Here is a 15132-nt window from a genome sequence, read left to right on the forward strand (position 1 = left end):
TGAAGAATGGAGATGTATGACTGCTGATGATAGGGCATCATTTCCTAGGGTTGGTGAGTTTGATCCTGAGGTATTGCAGGTAGTATGTCTAACCAAAGTCATATAAGACAAGAACGGAAATAGAAGAACTGTTTGAACATGTAGCAACAATAAACAAGTAGAAAAAAAGAGAAAGCAAGTACACTGCCATATGTAGATGTGGAAGCAATTACGGCCAGCATACAAACTATAGAAAATAATAAAAATAAAAATATGAAGCATATGAATGTAACCTATATATGTACTAATGAATGTCAAAGTTTTTATTTAGGAGGAGAAGGCGACCTGACTGGTTTCAGCCATTTCTCATGTACTCAGAGGAGTATCCAACTGGTAAAAGAGGAGCAGTAGCCTGCAGGGGAAGTGGCTGAGACCAGTGGAACTGGTAAGTATCGAGTACATATATATAGTAAAACCCAAAAATAAAATAAAAATCAAGTAACGTCATGAATGGTGAATATCCTGTCCGCACATTAGTATTTCCCAGTAGGAAAGCGGACAGAGATAGGGTAACCCCCGGGTATTTCTTTTAGTTACCACATAAGAAGTATTCATTTCTAGTAATCCCCCTAGTCAAGATGAGTTCGGAAATGTTTGTTGGACCATGTACAGACCCTTAATACGGGATAAGAAGGATTGAATGAATACTTCGCATGACCTAGAAGCTTGTTGATTTTCTTTTCTTTTGCAGTACTAGAAAATTCTCCGTCCGGATAAGATCACTGGTAAACACTAATTTGGCAAATGGGAGGAACGAGAGAAGTGCAACATTACCCTTTGACAAAACCTGCAGAAGTTACGACTGGGCCTCTATGATGCTAAACCCTTTTCCTTTTTTTTTCCCTAGCAGCAGTGGCCCCTGACTAACTTAATCGACAGAGATTTTGTAAAATGTGAAATATATATATTGTACTCCCGCTCAGGAAGTACAAGGTATGTTAGATACCCTCAAAGACTAATGTTGCATTCCACTGTTCTAGATTCATGTCCATCACCGATAGAGGAAATTATCTCAAAGATACCGGGTTCCCTTTGAACTTAGGATGGACAGGACACTGGATTGATGGCTGAGGTAGTCCCAGTAGTGACACAGCATGCACAAGCTTAAAGGGTGGGTAGACCAAGTAGTTAATCAATTCCCCGTAGTGCCCAATCCAGTTGTCATTTTAATAAAATCCCCTCCACCTCTACAAACTTATCTGTCACCAACCTCTATTCTTTTTTCGTAACAGTTTCCTCTTCATCTTTTGCGTTCACACAGGGTGGTACAATACATGGACCCGATTCTCCCAAGATTTTGAATGACAGTCTGAGTATTGTCTACCAAGCCCTGCATGACTGCTTACAGTCCTTTCAGCCTGAGAGTGGGTCGGTGCTGATACAAAATGTTGATGACTTGTTGTTGTGCACTGATTCATTTGAGTCGTCCCTGGCAGATATGAAGCAGTTTCTGTTTCGTCTCTTCCAAACAGGACACCAGGTATCAAGGGATAAACTACAGTTGTGTAGGACAAGGGTCAAATACCTGGGACATAGTACTGGTACATGATATGATAGTTCATACACCACATGCCGTATTGGTCCTTCAAAGTTCTGCCTGAACCCGGTATGTCTCATCAGCACGATGGCACCAGTATATTACTGCAGCGTGCCTTGTCATGCACAAAGGGTGGCGGAAGGATGAGAATAGTGGTGAAGGGAAATTTTGTATAGACACTGATATGCATGATGGTATGGAATATCTGAATCAGACCTTTGCTACGAGACCAGACATAAGTGACAGCCCGTTGGTGAACGCAGACCTGCTATTTTCTTCTTCTTTCTCTCCTCTAGAGATGTTTTTTTTTTCTTTTTTTTTTGAGTTATGCTCATGGTACTCTACATTGCAAACACACAACAGTTAAATTAAGATACAAATTTGTGTTCCCTACAGGAAAAGGAGGTCTGGAAGGCGAAGGGGTATGGTCAGGAGTCCTCAGAACTCTGGAGAGATGGACAAGGTAAGCCAGTGGCCCCCAGGACGTATCTCCCAAGCCTAGTTGAGGCAGCATATGGTCTGACTCACCTGGAGTAAGGAAGGTATGTGCAAATTGGTAAGAGTTTACTGGCGTGTACCAGGGTTCTCTTCTCAGGCAAGCAGGAAAGCAATGGCCTGTCTTACTTGCATGAGGAAGAACATTTGGTAAGGTAGTACTAATAGAGCCATCCCATATCCCTCCTGCAGACGGATCTTTTCAGGTAATACAAATCGACTTCGTACAGTTAACACCCTTTAGGAATTATTGTTATGTATTGGTGTGCACTGATGTTTTCTCAAACTGGGTAGAGGCATTTCCTGCCACCACGGATGCTGCTGTGTTTACCACAAAGAAAATTGTGCAGAAATTTGTGTGTAGATATGGTATCCTTTGGAGTAGGAGCAAAGTGATAGCTTGAAACTGGACTATTGTGGTCATAGACACTGCCACTAGTGTTATGTAGCATCAGAACCACTCCCAGGTCCCCACTTAACGAATCACCCTCTTCGAAAAAAAATATTTTATTTTGTTTTGGAAGACAACCTCATGTCATGATTGATTCGCGCAATGATCAGAAATACACCAATGAGGTGACAGTACAGTACCTTATCGAGATGAGCCAGCATTTGAGAACTTGACAAAAGAACTTGAAACTGTTGATTCCTGGTATGCCAAATACTGTCATGATTGTGAACCAAGAGACTGTGTAATTGTTCTTACGCTCAGGTTGCCTAATAGACAGGTGGGAAGAACCGTACCAAGTTTTATTGACCGCACGATCCCAGTGAAAGTAGACGAGAGAGAGACTTGGGTCCACGATTCCCATCGTAGGAAAGTTGGTAGTCCGGAAGGAACTCGTAAAGGGAGTGAGATCGCAGAAGTATCACCCGAGAGTCTGTTCCGTGAAGACTGAGAGGCGGCACTGTTGAACACTACCTGAGCGTACTAAAGGATTACAGAAAGCCCAGTCATTGTAATGGATTTGCTATGGGCAAGATTTGTTTTGTTTTTTCTTTCTTTTTCCCATTGACAAACATTTTGTTTTTCAGGACATTCTATTTTTCTGAGGTTTCCTGAGGAGTTGAGCGTCGGACTGCAACTGGTTCTGGAGAAAGGAGTGATGTCTTTATAGGATCCCAGGATCAGCCTATCACTTTGTTAAAGCCAGAGAAAATCATAGGTCTAGTAGTTATGGAGTTCATAGGTAACGTGATAGGCTATTGTCTGAGGAATACTGTATTTTGTAGTTACTGTGACCCTATAATTGAAGATGAATGCATCCAGAGATGTCAGTCTAGCAATTAGGCAGCATTTGACAGACATCCCTTAAGTGATTACCACTCACTAGTGGGTAAGGTCTTAAACCAAATGGAATGTTGGATGTGCTCACAGGTACCTCTAAGACGAAATGATGCAGGATTAGTGCCATATTTCTTTAGAGTTTGCTGAGGTACTTGAATTACACAAAGGGGGAGGGGACCGGTGGACAAGGAGTATAATATAACTAGACCCCCTAGTCTTAAGATCCACCAGTACCATAGATAAATGCCTGGTATGTTTAAATCTCACCAATTTCAGGAAATCAGGAAATTGGGAGGTAATCAGGAGCAATCAGACAATGGCTATTCACACATAGCAGATAAAGAGCTCATTAATATATGTGGAAGAAAGGTTTATGAGTGGCTCTCCCGAACTCTGAAGGTTTATGTTATCTAGGAAGGACACTACTTATAACCCTTGTTCAATCATGAAATAGACCTAGCATACGTTCCAGAAATGGAAACAATGTTCAGAGAGTGATAGGAACATATACCATGAAAATTTTATGTCTCTTTCACGATTTGTTTGTGCTTTCTCCCTCTACCCAGCAGAAACTCTATCGAATCTGAACATCTGTGTACAAAGACGTAGGTACATGTATGTGTGAAATGTTCGTTCAAATCAGACATCATAGGCCATAGCACTGTCCCAGCATACTCTATAGGTTGAATGTTGTCCCACACCCAACCAGTGGTCCCGTGACCGCCGAGTGCATATAGGGGATGTCTCGTCCTCCTCCCTGTCTTCCCCAAATATAGTCAAGTGTCTGATTTGCGAAATGAATACATACGTGTGTCTAGGTCACCGATTATTGTTTGAAATATTTTTCTTCTGTTAATAATTTATGGCAGTTATTGTTTACTGCAAAAGAGTGGACTGTCGAAGTCAAAAATATTACATAGAGAGAACATACAAACCCCACACATTATGAGTCGCTATGCTTGCAAAAACGCACAGCGTGCACAGCAATATATGGTAACATACGCATTTACACAGACATGCCACAAAGATATATTCAACACATATTTCATACAGCACATAAATTGAACATATCAAGCACTAGACATAAGGTTTCAAATTATATAATGGAGTATAATGTCATGTATGTGTATTATTGGAGCGGAGCAAGATGGACATGTTGTGCTTGGTGTCAAAGTAACCAGATTAATGTGTGGATTCATTTGATGCCTGTGATTAGGTTGTAGCACATTGCAATGAGTAGTTATGATCAAATGTAGGAATATAAAGCCACAATTCTGAAGAGAACAAAGGACATTCCATTTAAAGCATGTGGACAGGAAACCAGAGGCCAGCCCCCATGATGTCATCTTCATTGCTTACATATGAACTGACCAATGATTCATCATGAATGAGAAAGTTCCCTCCCCTGGACCAATAACAGAAAAACCTATACTCCCCCAGTAAAGTTTCCTGTTGTTTTGCTGGGTGCTGATGGAGATGGTGTTTTGCGGTTACTCTGCTGCTGTGAGCATGGAGGGAGAGCTAAAGATGAAGGAGAGGGAGCGTAGTGAGCATTGAGGGAGATGGTAAATGTATGCTGGCTGTGGCTATATTTGAATTAGTTTGTAATAACTGCTTCCTGTGTAAATAATAACTATGTAACTCGATATATATATATATATATATATATACCGTACATTGTGATATATTGTATATATATCCTTTTAATGTCAAATATATACATCAATGAGCTTTGGAACTCAGACAATGTGTGCGTATATTGTTTTCTCTTAAGGGATGTAGTGTTTTGCGACATACAGCGCACTTTTATCGTATATGGTAATAAGATGCGCCTGGCGTCCGCAGTATATATTAGAGCTGGCATTTTAAATATTTGTTAGAAATTAATTTGACTCTATCAATACTGTGACTTCCCGACAGCGGGGAGTCCGAATTGGTACCCAAACCGATTCTGTGGTACAGCAGGGGCACATCAATTTCCCTTTAGCCTATATTATGTACCCCTTGCTGGTGTTGCTGACGGCTCTTACATTTGCCTTCCAGTACGGTTCTGCGGAGCGAGGATCCTGGCTAATATGTACTAGCCGTGTGTATGTTCTGCTACCTCTTTCACGCCATGCCCTACTGTTGGTGAATTATTGTGGATTTTTTATTACAGGGATATACTTATAGCATCGTCCTTACCACTATCTGGCCTGAGTGCTCCGTTATAATATACCGGTTCTACAATCGATGCCACCTAAACGTCAGAAAGAACGGCCTGGGGTTCCCACAGTGAGCTTTTCAAGTATCTTCCCCTGCGCAAGGAGGTAGGATTACTGCTTCTTCTGACAAGAATCATAAATCCCTATCCGCGCTCAGTGCTCCTTTCGAACCCTTAACCTCCACTTCCCCTGTATCAGCGACCATAGGTGATGATGCCCCATTGACGATTGGCTCTATGAAGCAGCTCTTGGCGACGTTTAAAGCGGACATCTCCCAGGAGTTCAAGTCGGCCTTACAGGTTTGCCAACAATCCATTGATGTTGTGGGTCAACGTACGGATCATTTGGAGAATAAACTGGAGGAGGTTATTAAGTCTCACAATCTCATCACGCTCCATGAGAAGCTTCAGACGGAAGTCATGGCGCTCTGAAGTAAAGTCTGTGATCTTGAAGATCAATCACGCAGGAACAATATCAAGGTTCGGGGTATCCCGGAATCGGTGCCTAACTCCGAGTTAAAGGGCTGTGTTACCGATCTCTTTATGAGGCTTCTTCCCACAGTTACCATGGTGGAATTCCTGCTCGACTGTATCCACCGTGTTCCTAAGGCAAGAAATGCGCCTACGGCAGCGCCTCGGGATACCCTGATGAGATTCCACTACCATGTGAAGGAACAGGTGCTTCGTGCTGCCCAACCTTCGCCTGCTACCGACGATATCCTGGGAAACTTACAAATCTTCGGAGATCTCTCAGCCTCCACTCTTGCAGCTCGTAGGTCTTTTCACCTGGTCACCAAAGCCCTCAGGAAGGCAGACATTCCGTACCGGTGGGGGTTTCCTACCAAATTGCTTATTAGGCATAACGGATCTACAAATGTTATCACCTGTCCTGTAGCTGGTACTCAACTTCTTGTGTCTTGGAACCTGGAAGATGTGGTTGCCGATAGTCCTGGTGTCTCCAGGATCTCCCAGGTCTGGTCGAGAGTGTGCCGTGCTTTTTTTCAGATTCTGTCTCTCACAGTTGAAGTGTACCTATGATGGAAATGACAGACCTCTCTCATCTTTTTAAGTGGGTCAACTTGCACAATTGGTGGCTGTCCAAATACTTTTTTGCCCCACTGTATATGTGTGTGTGTATATATATATATATATATATATATATATATATACACATACACACACACTGTATATATGTACATACATATATATATATATATATACACACATACATACACACACAGTATAAATACAGAATATATATATCTATATACAGAATACATACATATATAATATATATATATATATAGCAATACCAATAAGAGCGGCACTCAGAGACTTGCAAGGTATGGTGAACAAAACGTGCCTTTTATTCTTTCAACGTTTCGGGGACGTAGCCCCTTCGTCAGGATAACCAAACAGTGCAAAATACAGTGTATAAATACCTTCAGTGAGATGAGGTCCGCACCGCCGCCTCCAGCCACGCTGCCCGGGTCCCGGTCCTGACGTCACTCCGCCCACAGGAAATGACGCGGCTCCGGTCCGTCCGGCTGGCGCACTGGGGCTGGGGAAACAGTAACCATGGGAACAGATACACAATGTGAATACAACTTACTCAAATAAAGTGCTTAGCGGCAAACATATACCACCAATATATACTATTGCAACAAGTGTATATGGTATAGACTTATCCCATAATGTCTAAAATAAGTGAATAAAGAAAGTGACAATCAATAAAAAAATCTGCTACATTTCGTCACTCTACTGGGGCCAACAGGGGGATATTATGATACTTTCTAACAACAATTAAACCCACTTATCATGTTTTATAATACTTAAAATTCCATGTGCACCTAAACAGTTTTTTACTTATAGTGATCAGAGTAAGCTATTCATAAATCCAACCACACTCCTCTCTATTGAGGTCTACATAATTCAAAACGTGGAACCAGGAACTATTATAAGAAGCATTGTAGACTAAAGGCTTCATTAAGACCCCTAGGCCATTGGGTGTTAAGTGTATGTATCCATTTAGATTCCGCCTGCAACAACTTTTTGGAACGATCCCCACCACGCAGCGAGAATGGGACATGATCTATTATTTTATGCCGTAACGTAGCCATTCCGTGTTTTGCCGACACGAAATGGCGTGCCACGGGTTGACGAAGGGGCTACGTCCCCGAAACGTTGAAAGAATAAAAGGCACGTTTTGTTCACCATACCTTGCAAGTCTCTCAGTGCTGCTCTTATTGGTATTGCTGCGTATTGGATTCAGGTCCACGAGGAGAGGGCACGGGAGCAGGTTATCGATACGCTGGGGAGCGTGAGGAGTGCCGGGTCACACCGCATTGCATGTAAGCTCTGGTCCCTGTTGCCGCAGGGTCTTTAAGCACAGTCCAGGGCACCCTCGCTTTACCTGTTCACTTATTCGCAGGAGGTCTACACGCACCAGCACTTAACCAAATTTGGACACTGCACTCGTTTTGCACTTTAAAAACGGCAACACTATGTCTAATACTGAGGATACAACAGCGGAGGGAGCCACTCTGTTCTTACAATGTGACACCTATGACACACTAAGTTTCTCCAAAGCGGAGAATATTCTCTACAAGGAACCATTGTTTGACACCGATGTAGGGGCATCCAGTGAGGATACCTACAGGGAGTTCCTGAAGCTACGTAAAAGAGAAATTTACTTTTTATATCATGCCATGACCCTTTCTGACTACCACAGGGCGAAACAGATCCCACGTGGATTTAGAATCCATAACATGCCGACGATAGGTCGGTATGATGTCAACTTCTGTAAAAAGTGGATTGCAGTGCTCAACAAGTGCTCTATGGACTTGTTACTACTGGTGATAGAGGAGTCCACACGTGAGTTAACCATCACCAGAAACAAAATAGAGCTGTTTGAAGTTGAACATGATTTGAAAAAAGTCCCAAAGCCAGAGTGGTTGGACAAACTCTCTGAAGAAGTTGAACTATATAAAACCAATCTGATAAAGTTCAAGAAGCAAAAGAGAGTACGAGTCCAACAGGACTACGACCAGCATAAAGTCTACTCCTGGCTGGTCAATCAAGCCACCCAAGTCCGAGGCACACAATCAACTTACAACAGGCGAAGATTTCAACGCCCTCAATATTCAAGTACATCGGCCAGCGAGACGGAGGAGGTTGCCCAGGGAACCCCACATAACAGGAGGGAGATCCCTTTAGGGGTTCGGACCCGGGCAATATTGGCCGGAAGAGAGGTGCCCCAACGAGGCGAGGGGGGCAAACAAAGAGGCAGACGAGGGGAGAACTCAGGAAACAAGCCGCCAAAGGGGAGACGCAATTGATCTTTGATCTTTCAACTGTACGGATTTCGGAATTAGAATCCAAAGTGTTAAGCAGAGGACTTTCCTTTATTCCCACATCTTCTACGGATCCATTTCAACAGAAAATTGAGAACTACAAATTAATAAGGGCATTGAAACTAAAGGAATACTTCGCAAAGGATAAAGGGGTGAAGCCATCCACAGTGACTGTCTCTCTTCCACCGCAGGTGAGAAAACTCACTAAATCCACATTTGAACCACATTCCTCGAACGCCTCTATTAGAACTTTTAGTCGCATGCTTGAGATGTCTGAACAGGACAGCAAGGACAGTTGTTACCCCAATCTGTCCAAAGACGAGTTCAATGCATTAAAAGGTCTAAGTAAAAGGGAGGATATTATCATACGCCAGGCTGATAAGGGAGGGGGGGATTGTGGTTCTTGATACAGTGAAGTACAAGGCTGAGTGTATACGTTTACTGTCTGATAGCTCTACATATGCAAAGTTGTCCAAAGATCCTACTAGTCAGTTTAAGAGAGAATTGGAGGAGTTGTTGAAACTGGCAGTAGATAACTCTGTTATTACAGCAACTGTAAGTAAGGCACTATGTGTTGATTATCCTGTGGTGCCTATATTTTATGTGATTCCCAAGATTCACAAGGATGCTGTGAATCCCCCTGGCAGACCAATTATCTCTGCCAGGGGATCACTGTGTGAAGCCGTGTCCAGGTATTGTGATAGCTATTTCCAACCATGCATACAGGACACGCCCACACACTTGAAAGATACGTCATTATTAGAAAGTGTGGGGGTGTTACCCAGTGACATGTTTCTGGCAACGATCGATGTGACAAGTCTGTATACTTGTATTCCCCATGGGGCGGGTTTGTCGGCGGTAGAACATCTTTTAACGACTAACCCTAGATACACAGGCCCAGAAATTAAGTTTTTTTCTGTCACTTCTGGAATTTACGCTGTCACATAATTATTTCCTGTATGACAACCACTTTTACATACAACGAACGGGCTGTGCCATGGGGTCTGCTGTGGCCCCGGCATTTGCCAACACGTTCATGTGGGAGGTGGAAAGGGAACTGTTTCTGCAAGATAGGGCTATTTCATCACAGCTATGTCTCTATCAACGCTACATAGATGACGTACTGATTTTTTGGGAAGGTACTAAAATTCAGTTGGTTAATATTATAGAACAACATAATTCCACTCCTAGCCCAATCAAATTTACCATGGAGATCAATGATAAGAAGATTAATTTCCTTGATGTGTGCATTACCATTACCGATGGTGTTATTAACACTGGATTGTTCACTAAAACCACGGATAGGAATAATTTATTAAGGTTTGATAGTTTCCATCCTAAGCCTACCATTTCGGGCCTTCCCTTTTCACAGTTCCTGCGGGTGTGTAGGATTAACAGCCAGGAGACACAGAGAGATAAGCAATTGAGTGAGATGTTTACCAAATTTGTTGAGAGGGGGTATCCACTAGGATTGTTGGAACAAGCTAAACAGAAAGCGCTGAGAGTTACACGTCAGCAGCTACTGAAACCTAGTGTACATAAACCACTTGATGAAAGGTTCCCCTGGGTGACACGGTACAATACCAGCAGTACACGATTAACTAAATGCACCAGACAATTGTGGCCTATTATTGCATCTGATAGAGATTTGGGGGAGGCATATCAGTCTAGACTACTGCCTAGCTATTCCAGGGGGCGGAGTATAAGGGATTTTGTTGTAAGGACTGATGTCTCCTCTTTTGGAAAAGGTCATTCACAAAAGAACTTACTTAGATGTAAGAATGGGTGCTATAGGTGTAGTGGCTGCACCACCTGTGGTTACATGGTATAAGGGGATACATTTCAGCACCCCCATACCGGGAAAAAATACAGTATCAGGTATCCCTTATCATGCGATTTCGAAATTTGTGATATACCTATTATCTTGTCCTTGTGGACTTGCCTACGTTGGCAAAACCGACTGTGCCTTTAAAACAAGAATGGCACAACATAGGTATGCCATACGTGAGGCCATTAAATCAGGAAGCAGTGATCAACCCGTGGCACGCCATTTCATGTCAGCAAAACACGGAATGGCTACGTTACGGTATAAAATAATAGATCATGTCCCATTCTCGCTGCGTGGTGGGGATCGTTCCAAAAAGTTGTTGCAGGCGGAATCTAAATGGATACATACACTTAACACCCAATGGCCTAGGGGTCTTAATGAAGCCCTTAGTCTAAAATGCTTCTTATAATAGTTCCTGGTTCCACGTTTTGAATTATGTAGACCTCAATAGAGAGGAGTGTGGTTGGTTTTATGAATAGCTTACTCTGATCACTATAAGTAAAAAACTGTTTAGGTGCACATGGAATTTTAAGTATTATAAAACATGATAAGTGGGTTTAATTGTTGTTAGAAAGTATCATAATATCCCCCTGTTGGCCCCAGTAGAGTGAAGAAATGTAGCAGATTTTATTATTGATTGTCACTTTCTTTATTCGCTTATTTTAGACATTATGGGATAAGTCTATACCATATACACTTGTTGCAATAGTATATATTGGTGGTATATGTTTGCCGCTAAGCACTTTATTTGAGTAAGTTGTATTCACATTGTGTATCTGTTCCCATGGTTACTGTTTCCCCAGCCCCAGTGCGCCAGCCGGACGAACCGGAGCCGCGCCATTTCCTGTGGGCGGAGTGACGTCAGGACCGTGACACGGGCAGCATGGCTGGAGGCGGCGGTGCGGACCTCATCTCACTGAAGGTATTTATACACTGTATTTTGCACTGTTTGGTTATCCTGACGAAGGGGCTACGTCCCCAAAACGTTGAAAGAATAAAAGGCACGTTTTGTTCACCATACCTTGCAAGTCTCTCAGTGCCGCTCTTATTGGTATTGCTGTGTATTGGATTCAGGTCCACAAGGAGAGGGCACGGGAGCAGGTTATCGATACGCTGGGGAGCGTGAGGAGTGCCTGGTCACACCGCAGTGTGTGTGTGTGTATATATATATATATATATATATATATATATATATATATATATATATATATATATATATATATATATATATATATATATATATATATATATAGAGAGAGAGAGAGAGAGAGAGAGAGAACAAGTAAAGCGGCACTCTAAGTCTGTCAAAAAGTCAAATGTATTTCACACACAAAGTGATCCGACGTTTCGGGGTCCAAGCGCCCCTTTGTCAAGGTGAACCAATTGTTCACCTTGACAAAGGGGCGCTTGGACCCCGAAACGTCGGATCACTTTGTGTGTTTAATACATTTGACTTTTTGACAGACTTAGAGTGCCGCTTTACTTGTTCTCTCTACCCATCCTTATCTGAGATGGCACCTAAGCACTAAGTCTTGGAGGGGGAGTGCCGGTCCTCACAGTTTCTCTCTCTCTCTCTCTCTATATATATATATATATATATATATATACATATACACACACATATACATATACAGGTTGAGTATCCCATATCCAAATATTCCGAAATACGGAATATTCCGAAATACGGACTTTTTTGACTGAGAGTGAGATAGTGAAACCTTTGTTTTTTGATGGCTCAATGTACACAAACTTTGTTTGATACACAGTTATTAAAAATATTGTATTAAATGACCTTCAGGCTGTGTGTATAAGGTGTATATGAAACATAAATGAATTGTGTGAATGTACACACACTTTGTTTAATGCACAAAGTTATAAAAAATATTGGCTAAAATGACCTTCAGGCTGTGTGTATAAGGTGTATATGAAACATAAATGCATTCTGTGCTTAGATTTAGGTCCCATCACCATGATATCTCATTATGGTATGCAATTATTCCAAAATACGGAAAAATCCCATATCCAAAATACCTCTGGTCCCAATCATTTTGGATAAGGGATACTCAACCTGTATATATATATATATATATATATATATATATACACACATATATATATGTACTCTGTATACATGCATACACTCACACCATGGTGGAAACCCCCCTCACTAAATCCAGTGTTTGCCACAGGAATCCGTCTTGTAGGGATTCCACCGTACATAGAACTTACTCCAGCATTTATATTTCTTTGTCCGATAAGTGGAATCTCCAACAGATTAAAAAAGCTTCCATCCTGCCAGCCCCCTGGTCTGACCATTTGGCTTTATTCATTAAGTGGGACCTGTCCTCCGCAAAAATCCCCCCCCCCCCCTTCCCCCCCGTCCCTGGCGCCTTGGTGAGTACCTTTTGAATGATGCTGAAACTAAACCATATATTTTGCAATCGTTAACCCTGTACCTAGAAACTAATCTCCCATCTGAAACTTCCCTCTTCACCCATTGGTGTGCTTTAAAGGCAGTTTTAAAGGGCTCTATAATCCAGTCCACGGCTCGTCACCGTAGGGCAGTGGTTCTCAAACTCGGTCCTCAGGACCCCACACAGTGCATGTTTTGCAGGTAACCCAGCAAGTGCACAGGTGTATTAATTACTCACCAACACATTTTAAAAGGTCTACAGGGGGAGCTAATTATTTCACTTGCGATTCTGTGAGGAGACCTGCAAAACATGCACTGTGTGGGGTCCTGAGGACCGAGTTTGAAAACCTGTGCCATTGAACTAACGTCTGAAAGACATTGAAAAGCGACTAACTGACCTGGAAGGTAAACTTAAACTGTCACCCACTATTCGGTCACTTTACAAAGACCTTTTAAAGACTAGAGAGGAATGGAACGTTTTGACACTGAAAGAGGTCCATAGAAACCTTTTCAAATTAAAACAAACATTTTACACTCAGGGTGATAGAGCAGGCAGACTGTTAGCCCGAAAGCTGAGAGGCAAACTAGGAAAAGATCGCATCAGGGAAATTATGACTTTGAAAGGGATTAAAGTATCTGACCCATTAGAGATAGCTAACGTGTTTGCTGACTACTATTCCTCCCTGTATAATCTCTGTATGACCCTATGACTCCCCAGCCTACTGCTGAAGAGAGAGAGTCTTTTTTGAAACAGCTTAAGCTTCCATCTTTAGACCCTTCGGCTATTCGACTCCTGGAATGTCCCTGGACCGCAGACGCAATAGGCAAAGTAGTTACCAGTTTACCAGCTGATAAAGCGCCGAGTCCGGACGGATACATTAATTTATTTTATAAACACTTTAAGGATATTTTAGCCCCAGTTCTGGCCCCTGTTTTTAATGAGGCCTCAACTAGTGGCTCCTTTCCCTCGGAAATGCTGGAAGCACAGATAGTGGTCTTCCCCAAACCGGAAAAAAACACTACTGTTTTGTGAAATTATCGGCCAATTGCCTTATTGAACTCCGATGTGAAAATTTATGCTAAACTCATAGCAAATAGGCTTAACCCGTTACTTTCAATTCTTATCTACCAAGATCAAGTAGGTTTTGTACAGGGTAGACAAGCCCCTGATAACACCAGGAGGATAACAATATTCTAGATGCCTTCTCTCCATCGTCCGAACCCCTCTTATTGCTTTCGTTAGATGCAGAGAAGGTCTTTGGTATGCTTCACTGGAGTTATTTACAAGCTGTTTTCCGTAAATTTGGCATCAAGGGATTAGCTTTATCCTCTATCACGGCCCTCTACTCCACTCCATCTGCTACGGTTTTTGTTAATGGTCTCCTGTCCACTACTTTTGGGATTACAAATGGTACTCGCCAGGGCTGCCCTTTATCCCCTCTAGTGTTTGTCTTAGCGATAGAACCTTTAGCTGCATCAGTTCAGGCTCACCCTAATGTCCATAGCCCAGTTCTGTTTGGTCGGCCGTATAAGTTATGTCTATTCACCAATGATGTCCTTCTGTCTTTAACCAACCCAGCTATTTCTCTTCATAGTTTGCAGGACATACTATCTGACTACTCCTCTGTCTCATATTATAAGCTCAATCGCTCCAAAACAGAGGCTCTCCCAATTAACTTTCCTGCCGACTTACTCGCCCTGCTAAAAGCCGAATAGGATTACGCTTGGCAGGATGGCAGCTTGAAATATCTGGGAATTCAGATCCCTCCTAATGTTTCGGATCTCATATCTTGCAACTATTCCCTGCTGCTTCACAAATTCTCGTCTATGACAAGTGACTGGGCGTTACTCAATATATTGTGGTTAGGCCGTATTAATGCTTTGAAAATGGATCTGTTCCCCAAATTATTGTATTTATTTCGGACTATTATGATTATTATTCTCTATTATTCTATTATTATTATTCTCTTGCCTAA

At 42.3% G+C, this 15132-nt stretch overlaps 1 protein-coding gene across 4 annotated transcripts in view; it reads right to left on the reverse strand.

Annotated features, from left to right (window-relative positions):
• The window catches only part of LOC134910211 (interferon-induced, double-stranded RNA-activated protein kinase-like), a 237276-nt gene that overhangs the window by 15781 nt on the left and 206363 nt on the right, over positions 1-15132 (reverse strand). For 2 of the 4 annotated variants that reach the window (XM_063917983.1, XM_063917984.1), the window contains one exon: positions 5181-6594. The exons of 1 other annotated variant lie outside the window; for it this stretch is intronic. In XM_063917983.1, coding sequence (XP_063774053.1) covers positions 6313-6594 — 282 coding nt within the window. In that variant the 3' untranslated portion in view covers positions 5181-6312. Of the gene's footprint in view, positions 1-5180; positions 6595-15132 lie in introns of those variants that run through there. One more of the 4 variants, XM_063917982.1, reaches the window with a different exon arrangement.

This window comes from Pseudophryne corroboree, chromosome 4, assembly GCF_028390025.1.
Source record: "Pseudophryne corroboree isolate aPseCor3 chromosome 4, aPseCor3.hap2, whole genome shotgun sequence".
In the NCBI taxonomy this organism is placed as follows: domain Eukaryota; kingdom Metazoa; phylum Chordata; class Amphibia; order Anura; family Myobatrachidae; genus Pseudophryne; species Pseudophryne corroboree.